Source organism: Stegodyphus dumicola, chromosome 10, assembly GCF_044657685.1.
Source record: "Stegodyphus dumicola isolate Sdum_Otavi_A_Nest chromosome 10, ASM4465768v1".
Lineage (NCBI taxonomy): Eukaryota > Metazoa > Arthropoda > Arachnida > Araneae > Eresidae > Stegodyphus > Stegodyphus dumicola.
The window spans coordinates 22,255,339-22,273,572 of NC_140777.1; the positions used below are offsets into that span (position 1 = coordinate 22,255,339).

At 34.0% G+C, this 18,234-nt stretch overlaps 1 protein-coding gene and 1 long non-coding RNA gene across 2 annotated transcripts in view; one reads left to right on the forward strand and one right to left on the reverse strand.

The window, feature by feature from the left end:
- Nucleotides 1-232: 232 nt before the first annotated feature.
- Nucleotides 233-18,234, forward strand: part of LOC146994916 (charged multivesicular body protein 5-like) — a 104,974-nt gene continuing 86,972 nt past the window's right edge. Inside the window, exon 1 of the mRNA XM_085824771.1 lies at nucleotides 233-733. Coding sequence (XP_085680897.1) covers nucleotides 710-733 — 24 coding nt within the window. The 5' untranslated portion in view covers nucleotides 233-709. The remainder of the gene's footprint in view (nucleotides 734-18,234) is intronic.
- LOC146994917 (uncharacterized) lies at nucleotides 9,693-17,059 on the reverse strand. The gene is made up of 2 exons (XR_015043370.1): nucleotides 16,378-17,059; nucleotides 9,693-11,157 (listed from the first exon to the last, which is right to left on the reverse strand). It is a non-coding gene; the product is annotated as an uncharacterized LOC146994917 (long non-coding RNA).

The following is an 18,234-nucleotide window of genomic DNA, read 5'->3' on the forward strand; positions in this document are numbered from 1 at the left end:
TGCTTCGAGATTGTAACATGAATCTTTGGCATTCGGTAGCATTACTAGATGAAGAGTCTGTGCTAGCAGCTAGATGAAAATGCGTTTAGACTAACATGGGAACAATGGTTATACCTAATAAGGGAGAAAATATATATTATAATTAATTCTGCATGAATTAAATGTTTCAAATTAGCTATATTGTGAATTTTTATTTAACTGAAGTATATTCAAAAGTTAAAAAAATTAATCTATTGCTTTGTTATTAATATTATTAATCTGTTTCTTAATGTCTTAGTTTATTCATCAGTAGGAGACCAAATAACTTTAAAACATAATTATCTTGTATTTTTTCGAATGGCCATAGGCTAGTAAATGTGTTAAAGTAAAATAACATAAAAATTGCATTTCAAGACTATTGGCCCATTTGGGCTAATAAATTCATCTCTAATTTCTATGATGCTAACTATTTTCTTGATCCATTGAGTATTTCTGTAAGAAAAGAGTATGTATTAATGTTATTATAATTCATATTGTAGTTTTTACAATTGCTGAACAGTATTCTTTACAAATTCTTCTGTTTAAACGAATTATAATATAATACTGTGTAATTTAGGCCAGGCAGGATGTTAGACTCCCTGTCGTTTCAAAACCTGGTGGCGTAGGAGGTGATGTGAGGATCCAGAGGAGACACCACCGATGTCCCCTCGAGTTGGGACTGAGACACAAAATGTGCCTCCAAGGAGCGACCTGGGTAAAATTAATACTTTATTTTAACTTTTTCTTTTTGTACTTTTCATGAACAGCTTTCTTTTTTATAAGCTAAACGTTTGGAATAGTAATTTTTCCATCTTTTCTCAATAACAAACTCTTTTTAGAAAAGGCCTGGTTAATTTCAAATTGCGTTAATAGGGAATCTTTCATAAACTAGCAACAAGCATTCTAGAATTCCTTTGTTATTAAATTAATTTTGTCCCTTGTGCTGAGAAAGGACTATGATTTGACACAAGATGCTTCCTAACTGCATAAATAAGACATTTTTCTTAAATCCTTTATGAAAGTCTTTTTCTATTGAGTTGAATTGAATTTATGAATTTTTGTGGAATTTTTGCATGCTAAAAACAGACTTTTTTGTTTTACATGATGCTAAATTTGACTTTTGAGTGCCATTTTTTTTAATACAGTTGCAAAATGTATTGCAACTGTATTCAGGGACTACTGTAGTTCTCTAGGAAAAACGATTTGACGATTTAAATGAGCATCTGAGATGCTGCAATTTCTTCTTGGTCTATGATATCTAAAATAAATAAAATAACTGCATTGGAAATTTTTGCAGATTTTATGTCCTTCTAGGAAAGTGAATTTTTATATTATACTGATATATGACATGCTTTTATAAGATGGTAATGTTCTTTTCCATGTAAAGTCATTAAAAATGGGAATCTAAAATATTTTTTGTTTTATGGAAGAATTACTTTTTCCAATATCTACAATTAAAATAATTTCGCAGATTATTTTTCTTTGACTGAAACATGTTTACTTCGGGTTGAGAAGTGAATAGAGTGTTTATATCAAACATTTAACTGTATAGAAGTTTGAAAGTGATTTCAAATATCAATACTGCTTATATTTCCTTTCAAAGAAAAACCTTTAGCTGTCCCCATTAAATTTTAAAATATTTGCCAGAAACAAGAATACTTCTTGCACTGATTAAGAAAAAGCGGAGCTTTTTGCCAACTCTCTCAAAAATCAGTTCAAGCCAAACGTTTTTCCAGCTAACAACCCTCTGGATCAAGAAATTACGAACTTCATGACTGATGGGATTTCCTCCCCAAAGAATATCACACTTTACCTCTCCACCTGAAGACCTCATGCAGCTCATTAAGCTAGATAAATTAATTACTAATATATTTCCACATATTTGCTTTAATTCCCACATCTAATGATGAACTTGCAAATCAGTCATTTGCCTGATCCATATGGCAAGCCGCCACTGCCTGTCACTTACGATATCTGATAAGAAAAATCAAACATTTATTTAAGAAATTAAAATTTTGTATTATTTCATGTTTCCATTAAAGTAGGGGTTTTCAACGTTTCACGCCTGAGAGCCACATGGATAAACTCATAAAGATCCGCGGGCCACGTGTCTGACAAAAAAATAGTGTAGTCTGAAAATTTATAAAAAAGGGAGCTTTGTTTTGTAAGACTATAACTCATTCTAGCCAAAGATATAGTGTTACAGATTTGCATATATATATATATATATATATGTGACTTTTCGGAACCAAAACATCAAATGGAAATTGAATTAAAACGTTTTGGAACTTTTTTTTAACTATGGAAAAAAAAAGCGTAAAGATGATTGTACGGAACGATGTTACAAAATGCATTTACAATAAAAAAAGAAAACAAATTACATTACTGGCGGGATATGGTAGATACTTTAGTTTTAAAGTAAAATTTGACGTTGTTTTTGCTTGATTAGAGCTTCAATATCCGGTTTAATCTGTCTTGCTGAGTTTCCTCCAAATGTCTGTTTGTCAGCCGTGTTCTTGTTTTCGATTTTAGGATTTTAATTTTACTACAGAGCTGTTCACATATGTAGGTACTGCCAAAGAAAGAAGACAAGAAGTGTGTATGTTTACGAATTCCCTGGATATTTGTCTTCGGTCACGTACTTCGAATAAAAATTAATTAGTGTAGGATTTTCAAGAAACTTGTGTTTTACTGCAGTCACACTCTAAATCTATAAATTCTAATTGAAGTTCAGGTGAAACACTTGCAACGTCTACTGAAAATGGTAAGGAGAACAATCTAATTTCATTTTTACGAAAATCACAAAATCTGCTTTTGAATTGAAATTTGAAATGCATTGTACATAATTATTTGTATTCCACGCTGTAGAGTTCTTTGCACACTCCACCAATTTTAGAAAAGTGAGTGGGATTCTTATTTAACTATTGACTTTCCCAGAGGATTAATTTTGTATTAAAAGCTTTTTACAATATAACAAAGATTATGAACAAGTAGATCTTTTAATTAAGACGCAATAAAACGTCGAACAAATATAGTAGACGATACTTTTACCCTGTTTGAAGGTAATAAAGATGATTTAAATAAAGTTCTTTCAACAATGAATTCCATTGATCCTGCTATTCAATTCACTTTTGAACTTGAGACTTGAAAATCTCTTCCGTTTCTCGACACTCTAGTCACGCAAAACACATCCATCTTCAGTACTACGGTTTACTGAAGCCTTCCACCTCACTTCAAATCATGTCATCCGACTAAACAAAAGTTAGCTTCATTTTATTCCTATGTTTTCCGGGCTCTTCAAGTTTGCTCCTCCAAACTATCCTTTGATGAAGAACTAAATTATTTAAAAGCGATAGCTATTGACAGGGGCTTTTCACCCAACATTATTAATGAAGCAGTTAAAAACTTCTCATCTCAACACACAAAAAAGCCCACTCTTGTTTTAGGAGATTATAAAAATTCCGTTGCCATTCCCTTCTTTCCATCAATTGGCTATAAGGTTGCACGTATTTTGCAGAAAATTGACTTTCGGGTCATTTATTCTCCGATCAATAAAATTCCGAGTTCTATACTCAAGGACCCCATTCCGGATATGAATTCCTGGGGTGTTTATAGGATTCCTTGCCAGTTTGGTTTAAATTACATCGCCCAAACTAAGAGAGCCTTAAAATTTCGCGTTAAAGAACATGAGGCATATGTTAGGAAAAAGGAAACACAGAAGTCTTCTGTTGCCCAACATTGTTGGTATGAAAATCACAATTTAAATGTTTCTGCTGCCAAAATTATTCAAAAAGCATCTTCCATTGGTGAACTGGATTTTCTAGAGGCATTTCACATTAAAAAAATCTTTCTGTTCTAGTTAATGACCCTGATTCCAATCCACTTGCCTTCAGCCTTTAAAGAAATTATGTTTTAGTTCTGGTTTCTTCAACAGATGGCGCCAGTAGCTTGTTTCTTGTCCTGGCTTTTCTTGTCTTATGTTGTCATTATATCTTATCTCGTTCATTTGCTCTTTTGCAGCTGAATATGATGGTTCGGTAAAACCATCGAAACTAGTCCTGCGATATTTGAAAATATAACGCTGATTTTCGTTGTTTGACTTCTAAATTAATATAGGTAGATCTTTTCCCTGTAAGCGGTAGTTCATATCATTGAGATGAAATGTCTGCAAGAAATGCAAAGTCTCTCAACCATATCTCATCACTGAACTCGTGAATAGAGTTTCCTTTAGATTCCATGAATTGTTGAATTTCGCTCTTCAAACAAAACAGACGCTGAAGCATCTTTCTTCAAGAGTGGACAAGATCAAACAAGAGTGGCCTCAACCAAGGTACTTCCACATAATACACAACATCACCATATTCAGCTTCCAAATCAATCAAGAACTGTTCAAATTACCTGTGATTAAGTCCTCTAGACCGAATGAAATTAACCACTTTTACAACAACACTCATCACATTGTTCAAAGTTTGAGAATAACTTCTTGCACAAATTTTCTTGAAGAATGATGCAGTGGAAAATCATCATAGTATTATTTCCACTAGCCTTCATATGAGATATGAGTAATGTTCTTAATTTCATTTTGTCTCCAGTCATAGATGTAGCACCATCCGTGGTTATAGCAGATATATTACCGAAGTCAACATTACATTTATCCAAAGTTTGTGTCAGACTGGAATATAAATCCATTCCTCGTATTGTACTTTTAAGTGCAACAACTCTGGCTTATTCCTCTACTATTGTGAAGTCTCTATCAACGCAACGAATAAAAATGGTTACTTGTGCAATATCTAAATTGTTGCATCTGTCGATTCATCTATCGCTACAGAATAAGACTCAAATTTTTTGCATTTACATTTTAATTTTCTGAATATATCTCTTGCGAGATCCTATATGCGCTTGGCTACTGTCACACCAGACAAGCTAATATTCGATATGACTCGAAAGCCAAAGTACATCAACTGCACTCTGAAGAGATTCTTTTGAAATTCTCCATAAGAAAATGGTTTTCCACCCTTAGCAATTTTTCTGCTATTACGTAACTAACACGAACACTATTTTCATATTCTTTATTCGCTGTGGTGAAGAAAGACTGCTGAAAATTTAGTTTTGATTTTAATTCACTCACCTTATCACTTCGAAAATGACCTTCCAGTGCAGAATGTGTCTCACTGTGCTTAGTATCATATCTCTTAATGTTGTATTCCTTCATCACAGATACACTGCCGTTGCAAATAAGGCAAACTGCCTAAAATTCGTCATTTTCAGAAAATTTTACCTCAAATAATATGAGGCATGTCAATAAAATGTTTTAAATATCAAGAATAGGAGGGATTTTTTTTTACGAGAAAAAGCTGACAAGGCAAGTTTTCTTGAAATCAAAAATTCTTCAATGTTTCTTCAAATTCAAATGTGGGGCCACTAAAACACCTTCAGCGGGCTACGGGTTGAAGAACCCTACATTAAAGTAATGGCAGCAACATCGAGTTAATTTGCTGACTTGTTTGACATTTTATACATAAAACATTATAATAAATTCAGCGGCAATGATTAGACCCCATAAAATTTGAGTTACTTTCGAAGTTTGAGAAAATAATGAATTAATGTTCATTTCGATTGAAGTGGTTGCCATTTGTATGAGGTTTATTATGCTGAAAGCCAGCTTTGAACTGCGACCGCAATGGTTAAGTGTGGAGCCATATTTCTGTGACCCTTCACACGCGCATCGCGATTGCACTAATACCTGCTCTACTATTTCTTTGGTTATTTTAACGTTCATCTGGAATCTCTCCGCTTAGTTTTGTACAATAACTTATAGGAATAACTATTCATGCTCGATTCAAAACTGTTCGATAATTTTCTAAAATGTTTCAAAATTTATCTTTGTATGTCTGAAAACGGACGACATTCGCATTTTCAGACTTGTCTTAAACAGAGACGATTTCAACGAGGAATATCTTCTATACTTCAAAATCTCCTTATAAGTTGGCTGTGATTCGTATAATATATATGCGTTCCGATGCAAAACACAACGAAAGACCATATTAGTCTATGAAAGTCAATATTACGTAAAATGAAATAAAAAAATTACAGTATTCAGCGTTAGTAACAATTATTATGTCACTGGAAACTGCATATGTGTGCCGACAATAAAATAATCACCAGTATATGAGGCGAATGAAGAAATATGGTGAAGTGAAAAGTGGAAAAAAGGTTAAAAGCAGTAAGAAAAAAAATTCAAAGGTTTCAGATTTTAAATTAATTAAAAATTTAATTGCGTTAAATTACTTTTTTAACGTTTTCCTTATTTTTTAAATATCATGTTCTTTGTATTCAAACCATGAAACTCAGTTCAACAGCAATATCACAAAATAATTTTTAAATGAGTATATCTTTAGAAATTCCGATACAGAGTCTCGTGCCCTGGAGATAAAAATGTTTTTCTTTCGCACAGTGTTGCCACTACTTGCTTCAAATCGTTTAGTGTTTTGGTCAATAACACGTTGAAGTGTTTCTGAACAAGAAATTGATAATAAAACAAATTTCAAATTCAAACTAGGGCTTCCACATGCCCATATTCTATGGAAGATTACGTTATTCCAAATTTCAATGGCTTTAGGTTACGCTATTTTACAGTGCGAGGAATATACATACATTTATGCAGATTCTTCACTATTTAATTTCTTTAAATATAATATAGGGCGATAATATTGGGTGGGAACAATTTGAAAAGTGATTCGCCGTTTATAGTTTTTAACGCCAAATGCCCATGTACTTTAAGTTTACATTTCTCAGCTTTAAAACAATACTTTTATTCTATTTGGGTCTTTCAAGATGACGTATTTATCTGTTTTGGAAAATTTCAAGATGCAACATTATTTGACACATCTTTTCAAATCAAGAAAGTATCTCTGCCCTGAATGCTGTTGATGTGTAGTTGTGAAGAATATCCAGTTGCGTTGATAATATTGTATGATACTTCAGTATTCCTTTCTGCAATGGCAATGAAATTCAAGTACTTATTTAACGTTCAAAATTGCATTTCTTGTCAATTTTTTGTCAGCAGTGTATTATACAAGCAAATAAATATTTACTTAATTATATGTAGTTGAAGAAAGTCTGTCGAAGAGAAACCTTTATTTACAATGTATTGATTATACATTACGGTTGCAAGTAATGAGGTTTTCTATTCGTTCAATTTATATCTTTAAGACAAAAATATACCCACTGGCAAAATGATTTGTGTAACATAATATGTATATTATTTGATTACGACAAAGCATGCATGGGTTGTCTGCCTAAGGGGAAATGTCTTCTTGGAAGGAGTTTTAAGGGAAACTAGCTAGTATATTCCTTAAACAGTAGACAAATCATGAAAACGCCGATGCAATCAGCCCGTCTGTCTAGAATCGAGCTCAGGTCGAAGTACCAGTGTTCAGCATCATTATTGCACGGCTGCTCATAGGTCAATGTAGCTGGATAACACAACAACTCTGTTTTCACACTATCTATATATATAAAGAAGAAAATTTGTGCGTTTCTCACCAAACTTTCTACAATTGTTTTCTGGGTCTTGCAAAGGTCGACCACCACTTTTTTCCAAAATGAAGTAGCTAAAATCAGAGATATTAATTAAAAACTTGGGAAAATGATAATTTTTGCCCTAATATTTCCGAGTGGCAACCCTCTCGCAATCAAATCCTAGAGATTATTAATAAAAAATTTCTAAGTTTGACAATGAAATAAAAATAGAATTGCCAAACATTAAATACATTATTCCCGATTCCAAAAATCCGTGGTAAGCCATTTCGACTGGTCCCATCTTCTTTCGAATTTAATCAGCTGACATACTAATTAGAAACTCTGAAAGCGCTGATTTTCGCACACATTTTTCCGAGTGGCAACAGTCTCGAGCTTTGGAGATAAAAATGCTTTATTTCGAAGTGTTGCTACCGCTCGCTTTCAAATCATGGAGTTTTTTAATAAAAATTTGTAAGTTTTACAAAATCTATACATGTAAAGAAGAATGTATGTTTGTTTGTTCATGTTATTAATTTCTGATGAATAAAGGTCAAGATTTTGCCACATTTAATCAACTAAAATTAATTATAGGTGAAATATTGAATGGAAATTAAGCTTTTAGGACTATTTGATAAGAAAAACAAAAATCATTCAAAACTCCGTGCCATTGTTGCTGATATAATGAAACAGAATTAGCTTATTTTTCTATCGAAAATTTTTATGTGGGTTCCATATCGCATCAGACTGAAAAATGTATGAATGTGAATTGTACTTTTTTTTATCGTTTTTAGAGAAGGATTATAGCGGTATTACAGATCTGTGCTGTTAGATGCATTGCTCTCAATCCAACTTGTACTTCCGCTAATCTCAAAATAAATTTGCAAGTTTTATTCTTTTGAAACTAGTTGAATTTTATCTGCAATCCACGTTTACATGGAAACTTTGAAAGAGAAATTAAAGGGCCTGTTTTATACCTTGATGCAGATATAAGGATACTGCACATAGCAGGTAATTCTCAGTAATCTGAAATACTTCCACAATGGATCTTTGAGAATTTTCCTAATTAAATACCAAAGGACCAACGATATAAATTTCCAAGCACCTACTATCTTAAATATCGTTTCATTCCACGCGCTTTACCAGCTCATATCAAGTGAGATGTAATTAGTACTTTGACACATACGTGATTATACTGAGTTTCTGCTGTTGAGTTCTAGAGCCAAGTGAACCTGAATAAGAGTTAGGGGGGGAAATGCTTAATGTTGTAACAATTCTGAGGAAACATTTATGTGGAACAAAATTTAAAAGAGTATAAACAAACATGACACTCAGAGAGCAACTCTAAATTATTATTAGGTCCCAGGCAAAATTTCTGTATATGGAACATGAGTCGTTTTCTTAGAAATGTTTCTACTGTTGGCTTTTTCGGAGGGAAGGAGAGTTTCGAGTTACTTGAGGGTTTTGGTTAGTTAAACGAGACAGTCCGAATTTCAATGTGCTACCTGTTATTAAATGATTTAGCTTAAAGAGCTATTTTGAGCTGTGATTTACATGATTATTGGATGAATGCTAAAACTTTCTAAAAAATCTTTTTAGTATCATAATTATAATACCTGAGACATGTTGTTCTGTATAAAGGAAAAACGGTGACAGATATCAGCGATAGAAAACTAACAGCAAAGTGATTTGTTGAGGCACTTGTGTTGAAAGCGACCTCTGTTATTTATAAAAAGAATGATTATCCTATCTTAACGTTGAGCTTCTATTCAGAAAACTATGAGATTTCTTTTCTACCTTATTTTCTATTACGTGATATCAGATATTTAGAAGAGATCTGTTTGGCAAAATATACTTTAACAAAAAAAAAATTTCTTCCATCAATCTCAATAGTGGCTTCTTTGGACCTTGCACGAAAGAGACTGAGTGGGCCGGACTTGTGTTCTTCACATCTCGGAAGAATATCATGTGATGTACCAACAATTTACGTTGTGTGGTATTAGCGTTTCATAATACAGCCAAACCCCAAAACACACGCCAAAATAATAGTAATACATATTTATCTTGTGAGTAAAATTGAGAAGACTTGGACTGTTGATGCTTTAAAAATGAATTAGGTATAAAAGATTAGGCATTAAAAATTGTTTGCTGTATTATTTTATAATTATTTATCTAGTTATTCGAATTTTTCAGTTTTTAGCATTTGAAATCATTTGTATACTTTGTTTCAGAAATTTCTTGCAAATATTTCTGAAGAAGTAAGGATTCTGAAACTGAATTAATTTCATGTAACGGTTATATTAAAAAACGAAAGATGATAAGAAGCAATACTTTTTTAGTTTAATTAATTAACTGCTGGAAAACACAAACTGCAATCATTATTCCAGCTCCAATAAAAGTAAAATATAATTATCAAAATAAAATATTCTAGCAACGATAATAACGATAAGTCATATAAATAATTAAATATATAACTTCAACTCTTTGAACAAGATTTGTATCTGTGATTGTAATCTTATCCAAAGATTTGTAATTTTTGAATAAGATGTAAATTTTCAGAGGCCGGACTCATGTTAATTTTTAATGGTAATCAAAGTAATGTGAAAGTGGACTAAAAGGCAATAAAATTTTAAAATATCTCCCAAATCTGTATACAGGAGGACTGGACTGGTTCTGTTAATTGGCAAGAAAACTTGATCATGCTTTTATTGTCGCAGATAATTTAAATATAATTCTAAAAAAGCTTTCCTTCCATGCAAATGTTATTTCTTGCTTGGTGTTATTTATAACAAAAGTGCTTTTATTGGGTTACAAACTTTTCCATTTGTGCATTGTTTTGTTGTTAACATATGATATATGCACACCTTTCTTCTTGCTTGTTTATACTATAGATATAGCGCAACTTTTATAAATTATGACAGCAAATATTGTAAGAATGTAAAATAATAAAAGAAGTGTTATTTCAGCCCCCTCAAAAAAGGAAAATGCATACTTAGCAATATTTTACCCTTTATTAAACTTTACAACTCAGTACATCATACATAATTAGAATAATCATCGTACATAATTAGAACAGTCTTTGAGTTGTAAGCGTCTTATTAATAATGGAGGTAAACCCAGTTGAAAGGCATCTCTTTCTACATTCTGAAGTCTTTTCCTGATACTAATGTAACACAAGTTTTCCAGCGTATGACACTGCTTGGATTTATCATTTATATATATAAGCATCTTAATGCTTTCTTCATTTCCAGAGATTATCAAATTATTTCTCCAATTCTGTGTGCATAATTTAGCACCAGCAATTATAAGTAAATCCACAAATCTCTGGCTACCTCTTCTACATGCATAGAACAATGAGGTAAAACCATACTCATCACGCCTGTCGATTTCAGCTCCAGAAATGAGCAATTTTCGCACTAAAATTTCTTGTTTTTCGATAACTGCCAAGTGAAGAACAGTACTACCCAACCTAGTGGCATTAACGTCACATCCCCGTTCTATGAGGAGCGTAAATAAATCTGCATATGAATATTTTTCACTACCTGAATTTATTTCGTCGAAAGCAGATCTGAATACAAAAAACATCAATAATGTTGTTCCGATATCATCGGTGAGGTGAATCTGAAAAAAGAAAAAGTTTAGAACTTTGTAAAAGGGAAAATATTTTAATAATAAAAAAATTACAAAAGCATACAAAAATAATTGATAAACAATAAAGTCATAAAAATGTCTATTTTTCATCTGAAGAAAATCCACAGCTGTCAACAATGAAATCTCAAAAACTGGAGATTTTTGTAACGTGATTGAAAACCAGTAGAGTTAGCATCTATGAAAACCCTAAATATGAGCAATCTCTATGCAAGATATACAGAAAAATGTGGTTGAATATTTCCCCAACTGAATTAAATAAAAAAACAAATGCATGTCCAGTAATTAACAATATGGATACAAAGCATTATAAGAAATTCCTTTTCGTCAAGAAAATAATGCATTTATTTATTAAAACACAGAATTTTTCTAACAAAACACCTAATAGTTGTAACATTTTTGACCCTTAAAAGAAATTTCACTGCTGAAAATGCAGCTGTGAAATGAATTGCTTAATTTCTAACTTAATTTGGACCTCACCATCGTTACTGAGATTTTCCAGGTACTTTTTTTTTTCCCCTCGATTTTGTACTAAAATTGGAGGAAATTGTATATGTCTCAAATGAAGAATTTCAAAGTAAAGAAAAATGAAGTTAAAGAATGAGAGGGGCGTTCTAAAATACAATTTTGAAAAATAAAAATGATAATATAAAATTAAATTCAGTAGGTAGGCAAGCATATAATAAAAAAAAGACATGTAAATTTTATTATTATCCTCAGTATTGTAACATGAATGGCATTTCACATCAAGAACAAAATATTTTAACACTAGTATATGTGTCTGTCACAGCTCTGTTATTATATGATACATGCAAACAGTTAGAACTGGATAAACCATTTAGCAAAATAAGCATATTTTTAGGGCAACAGGGAAATGGTCATTAGGAACAAAACGTCGTTAGAAACTCGAGGAAAGGATGTACTTTTAAAGGAAAGGATGCAGTAAAACTGGCATAAAAAAAAATTTATGCCAGTTTTACTGTGGATTGAACCAAGACCAAGAAAGAAGAAATGGGGGGGGGAGAAGTAAGTGTATATGAGGCTTAGTTTAAATCTGGGTCTACATATTTTATATATACAGTATGTATATATAAAATAATAATAATCTTCATAATATGCACATGGAAATGTAAATTTTAAAATTTAGTTTAATTAAATATTTATTTTATAAGGCAAATGGATAATTTTAAGAAAAAAATTGAAAATTATTTTGAGTTTTCTTTTTCTGTGTGACAAGTGAAATATCTGTTAAGAATCTATGATAATTATTTAGGAAGATCAAATTAGATTCAACATTTCAAACCTAACAATTTTTATTTCATCTTCACCTCCAAACTACACACGTGCACCATCGCGCGCGTTCGACGACTGACTCTCTCCTTGAGAATCTTGGGATAGAATTTTGTGGTCTGTAATTATATGCTGCCATCTCTCAGCTGTTCTGGGGTTAAATTGGTATGATATTTTTTTAGACTTTTTCAAATAAGATAAACCACAACAAGAGTATCCCCCCAGTGAACAAGCGAAGTGAGAGAATGACAGTATTTACACATACATAGCATAAACAAAAGGGAATTGGGATGCTGGGTTGTGTCAGTTGCTGAAATCACTTACATACATGAAATTAAATAAAAGTAGAAAACAAAATAAAGTAATACAGGTTAAATCTAATTGACATGAATAAATGAAAATAAAGGTTTTTCAGTTCTGAAATTTGTAGAGAATAATTGTGATATGATGAACATTGAAAATCGAGTAACTCAAGAGTAATTATGATCAAGTTAACCTATTTCTGTGATGAGTCTCTTGCTAAATTTCACAATTCATCCAGATTTTGTGGTTTTGGAATTGTTGACAGAGTTTCCAGTAGTATTTCCTGGGACTTTAGGTTCATGCTCGTGAGGAATTTGTTGTATTTCATCATTATATATGAATGCAGGTTTCACTCTGTCTAGGGAAACATTGCTTTGCCTGACATTTATGGATATTTTTATAACTTTGTCGCTTCGACTTATGACTTTGTGGGGACCTGTATATGGTTGAGTGAGCGGTGGTGTTATTTTGTCCACACGAAGGAAAACATGTGTACACTTTTGCAATTCTGGGTGCACAAAGATTCTTGTTTGGTGATTTTGGTTGGGAAATGGCTTTAACTGCTGCATTTGTGCCTGGAGTTTCTGCACATACTCATAAGATGGAGTTGTATTTTGGGCACTTTGGGAAAATAAATCTGCTGGAAGTCTTAGTGAAGTTCCATACACAAGATCAGCACTTGATGCTTGTATGTCTGTTTTAACAGCAGCTCGAATGCCAAGGAGAACTGTTGGTAATGATTCAGTCCATCTTGGGTTTTCATGGGCTTTTAAAGAATTTTTCAAGACTCATTGAAAACGTTCTACTAAGCCATTTGCTTGGGGATGAAAGGCTGTAGTACGAATTCTTGTTGTTCCCATAATTTGTGTGAGCTCACTGAACAGAGGTGACTCAAACTGGCGACCCTGATCTGTGGTGATGGTAGATGGGCATCCAAAGCGGGATATCCATCCTTCGAACAAGGCTCTGCATGCTGTTGCTGCTGTCATATCAGCGATGGGTATCACTTCAGGCCATCTGGTGAACCTGTCGATGATGGTGAGGCAGTACATTTTGCCCTCTGAAGGAGGCAAGGGTCCGATTAAATCCACATGCAGATGAGAAAATCGTGCGTCTGGTGTAGCAAATGTACCCAGAGGTGTTTTTGTGTGTTTGTGAACTTTGGATCGCTGGCATGCATCACAACTTTTTACCCAGTCTTTAATATTCTTTTTCATATTGGGCCAAACATAGCGAGCAGAAATTAATTTGCAAGATCCTGTTGTTCCTGGATGCGAGAGGTTCTGAAAATGGTCAAACACTATTTTACGAAAAGATGCTGGCACAATAGGTCTTGGAATTCCGGTTGATACATCACAGATGAGTTCTGTTGCTGACACTGGGCTGGGCATGGACTTTATTTCTAGTGAATGATTGCTGTTTTGCAGATTTTGTAAATCATCAGCTTTCTGAGCGTGACTAAAGGCTTCAAAATCAAGAAATGAGGAATTTGAGATGTTGTTTATCTCAATTCTGGATAATGCATCTGCAACGCTATTATTAACACCACTGGTATGACGAATGTCAGTGCTAAACTGAGAAATGAAATCAAGTCGACGCCATTGGCGCGGACTGCACTTCTCTGGATTTTGCTTAAAGGCGTAGATAAGAGGCTTTTGATCAGTGAAAATGATAAAGTTCCGACCTTCGAGCATGTGCCGGAATCTCTTCACCGCAGTGTAAATGGCCAATAGTTCTCGATCATAGGTGGAGAATTTTTGTTGACTGTTGGTGAGCTTAACAGAGAAGAATGCAATCGGTTCCCAGTTGGTTGTGTTGAGTTGCATCAAGGAACCATCAACTGCCAGGTCACTGGCATCAACCCAAACACTAAGTTTGGCTCCTGGAATTGGGTGACGAAGAAGACTTGCGGTAGCTAGTGAATTTTTGGCATCTGTAAATGCCTGTTCGCTAGCCTCAGACCATTGAAGTGTTTCTTTGGGATCGTTTTGTTTAGGTTTTCTGCTCTTTTTATTATTTTTGATACCTTCTGAAAATTTATTTAAGGGTGCTAATATGTGTGCTGCTCTAGGAACGAAACGTCTATAGAAATTGAATAGACCTAAGAAGCGTCTTAATTGAATTATGGTAGTAGGTTTAGGAAAATTCAAAATACAGTCTACTCTATCTTTCAGGGGTTCTGTTCCTTCTTCAGATACTTTGACACCTAAGAAATTTATTGAGGAAACACCAAAAACACACTTAGAAGGTTTAAGGCTAAGGCCATAATTTTGCAATCTTTCAAAAAGTATTCTTAGATGCGAGATATGCTCTTCCTCAGATTTAGATGCTACTAATATATCGTCTACGAATGCATAAACAAATTTTAAATCTCGAGTAACTTCATCGATGAATCTTTGGAATGTGGCTGCAGCGTTACATAGGCCAAATTGCATGCGACAGCTTTCAAATAAGCCGAAGGGGGTGATTATAGCACTTTTGTGGATATCATCAGGATGTATAGGGATTTGATGATAGGCTTTAATTAAATCAAGGTACGAGAAAATTTTGCAGCCATGTAGTTCAGAAGTAAAATCTAAGATATTAGGAATGTTATAATTATCTTTTATTGTTTGTGCATTGAGGGCTCTGTAATCTCCTACAGGACGCCATTCCGTGCTGTCCTTTTTAGGGACCATATGCAAAGGTGATGCGTAGTTACTTTTTGAAGGACGAATGTGGCCTAATTCTATCATATTTTGGAATTCTTCTTTGGCGATTCGTAGGCGGTCTGGGGCAAGACGTCGTGCTTTAGCAGTGACGGGAGGTCCTGTGGTTTGGATGTGATGCACTACTGTGTGCTTAATTTCTTGGTCAGCACGGGGTGGTTTTGTGATTTCTGGAAATTTTAATAATAATTTATGGTATATACTGTCGCCAGATACTGTCTTTATTGAATGTATTGCACTAACTCGTAAACTGCATTTAGAGCCAAGATTAGTGTTACCGTCGATTAATCTTTTTGTGTGGAGGTTAGGCATCAAGTTGAAATTATACAAAAAATCTGCACCAATAATAGGGGTTGAAACACTGCCGACAAGAAAGGTCCATCTGAATATGCGTCTTAAACCTAAGTCTAAGGAGAGATTTTGGCTAGTGTAGACGGAAATTGGTGTAGTGTTTGCTGCTGAAAGGGTCATTTGGATGCGATTTCGCCTTTGCAATGCTGTTGCTGGAATTATAGATACGTCAGAACCCGTGTCGATGAATGAGGAAGTTGACATTTGTGCGCGCATCTCTAACAAAAAGGCGACGAGAATTGGAGGGCAAGGCTGTAGTCGCCGCTATGCCTCGCCTGGGCCGTTTTTTGAAAATTTACAGGGCGGGGTACTCTTTATAGCTCTCTCACCAAATTTAAGGTGGTACCAACAGGTATCAAACTTGTTTTTATTTTGAGAGGGGCTGCGTTCTCTTTAGCCGCGATATTTATTCTGACTACGAGTGCGGCGACGATCACGCGAGATATTATCGATTCTTACGTGCAATTTTTTTTATCTCTGCGAGTAAACGTTCTTCAATGGAATCTGAAATATTAGCAGAACAAATATTTGTGGCACTTACCGCTACAGGAGATGGTGATACATCGATGACACGATCCGCAACTTCCGCAGCTTTATCCAAGGTTAAAGGCGTGTTCGCTGCGAGTATCGACCTGTACGAAACTCGGGATATGCTGTAAAAACAGTTAGCATTAGTTCATCGGAAATGCTGTATGACTCAGCGCGTCGTCGCATTATGCGTAAGAGTTCACTTGGCCGGCGATCTCCCAACTGTTCGCCGCCGAGGAGTTTTTTCATTTCTTGATGCGTCGATTCTTCGCACCGCTTGATTAGCTCAGTTTTAATGTGATTGTAAGGATCCGTGGAGTTGGGGGCTTTGATTACATCTCTCACAATTGATGCGGCTTCGGCGGGCAGGTGCGAAACAATGTAATTATACTTCGTGCGAGACTCCGATATCGCTTTCGGTGTTCCCAATTCAAATGTTGCTTCGCACATAGTGAACCATAGTGAAGGATCGGCGAAGTTGTACACAGGTATCTTTACTGCTCCGATTATTGCTGTTCCTTCAGTCATTTCCAGTCACGTGGCTAAGTCCCAAGTAATATGTAAAAAAAAGAGAATTTTTTTTTTTCCGTGCAAATATTAGTTTAAAACAATAACGCTTGGTTGCTGCAAGGCCGGGTCACCATTGTTAAGAATCTATGATAATTATTTAGGAAGATCAAATTAGATTCAACATTTCAAACTTAATTTTTATTTCATCTTCACCTCCAAACTACACACGTGCGCCATCGCGCGCGTTCGACGACTGACTCTCTCCTTGAGAATCTTGGGATAGAATTTTGTGGTCTGTAATCATGTGCTGCCATCTCTCGGCTGTTCTGGGGTTAAATTGGTATGATATTTTTTTAGACTTTTCCAAATAAGATAAACCACAACATATCTAAAAGAAGTTACTTCATCCTTATACCAAGCATTTTAGGCCACTTTCTGTGGCACATGTTTGCATGATTCCTGAGTTTTGCAGAATTACATAGTTGTTGTAAAGAAAATAAACAAATCAAATAAAAAAACAGTGCAATGAATGCAGTAATGTATGAATGGCAACATGTCTTTTGACCAGGTCTGGCACTAGTAGGAATTTATTCACTCAGTGGCTAAATATATTATGCAAATCAGATCATATTCACACTACATACCTAGGAAAGGAAAAAAGTTAATTCCCTTCCAGTCCTACTATTATTTTTTGTAATAAAATATTATAATTGTGTAACCAGTTTTTCATAAATTTCAGATTCACATGCTTCACTAAACCATCTAAAAGACCGAGACAAAATTATTGTCATTCAAAATACAGACAAAATTATGTTTAAACTCTCCCCCCCCCAATTCACCAGAACTAATACTAAGTTCTGATTTCTTTGCAACAGAACGCTTTTAATTCTGTGTAGGAAATCTTTGCCTTTCTTTTAAAACACTGACAAAATTTATAAAAAAATACCTTTCTGTCAAATTTTTTAAGTCTGGTTTAACCCTTTGCGACACGCATATTTAAAATATATTTTAATCTTTAAAAAAATGCCTTAGAATAAGTCAGATGGACTTACTTAAGTGCCTTTAAGGCTTGAAAAAAATTCTGCGCTTTTATTTTTTACGGTGGAAGGTGGGATACCATTTGTCCCACCATGCAACTAGCACATGTCTTATAGCATATTGGTGTATAGCAGGGAAAAAAAATTATATGTGGAATGAATAAACAAAATAAAGCGTGCATTCTAAAATATTCATAATAAACACACTAAAATGCATTTTGTACTTATTGCATATATGCATGACTTGTAAAATTTTGCATATGCACATTTTGCATGTAGTATATATTTAATATTTTTAAATTTTAGGAACAAAGAAAATATTT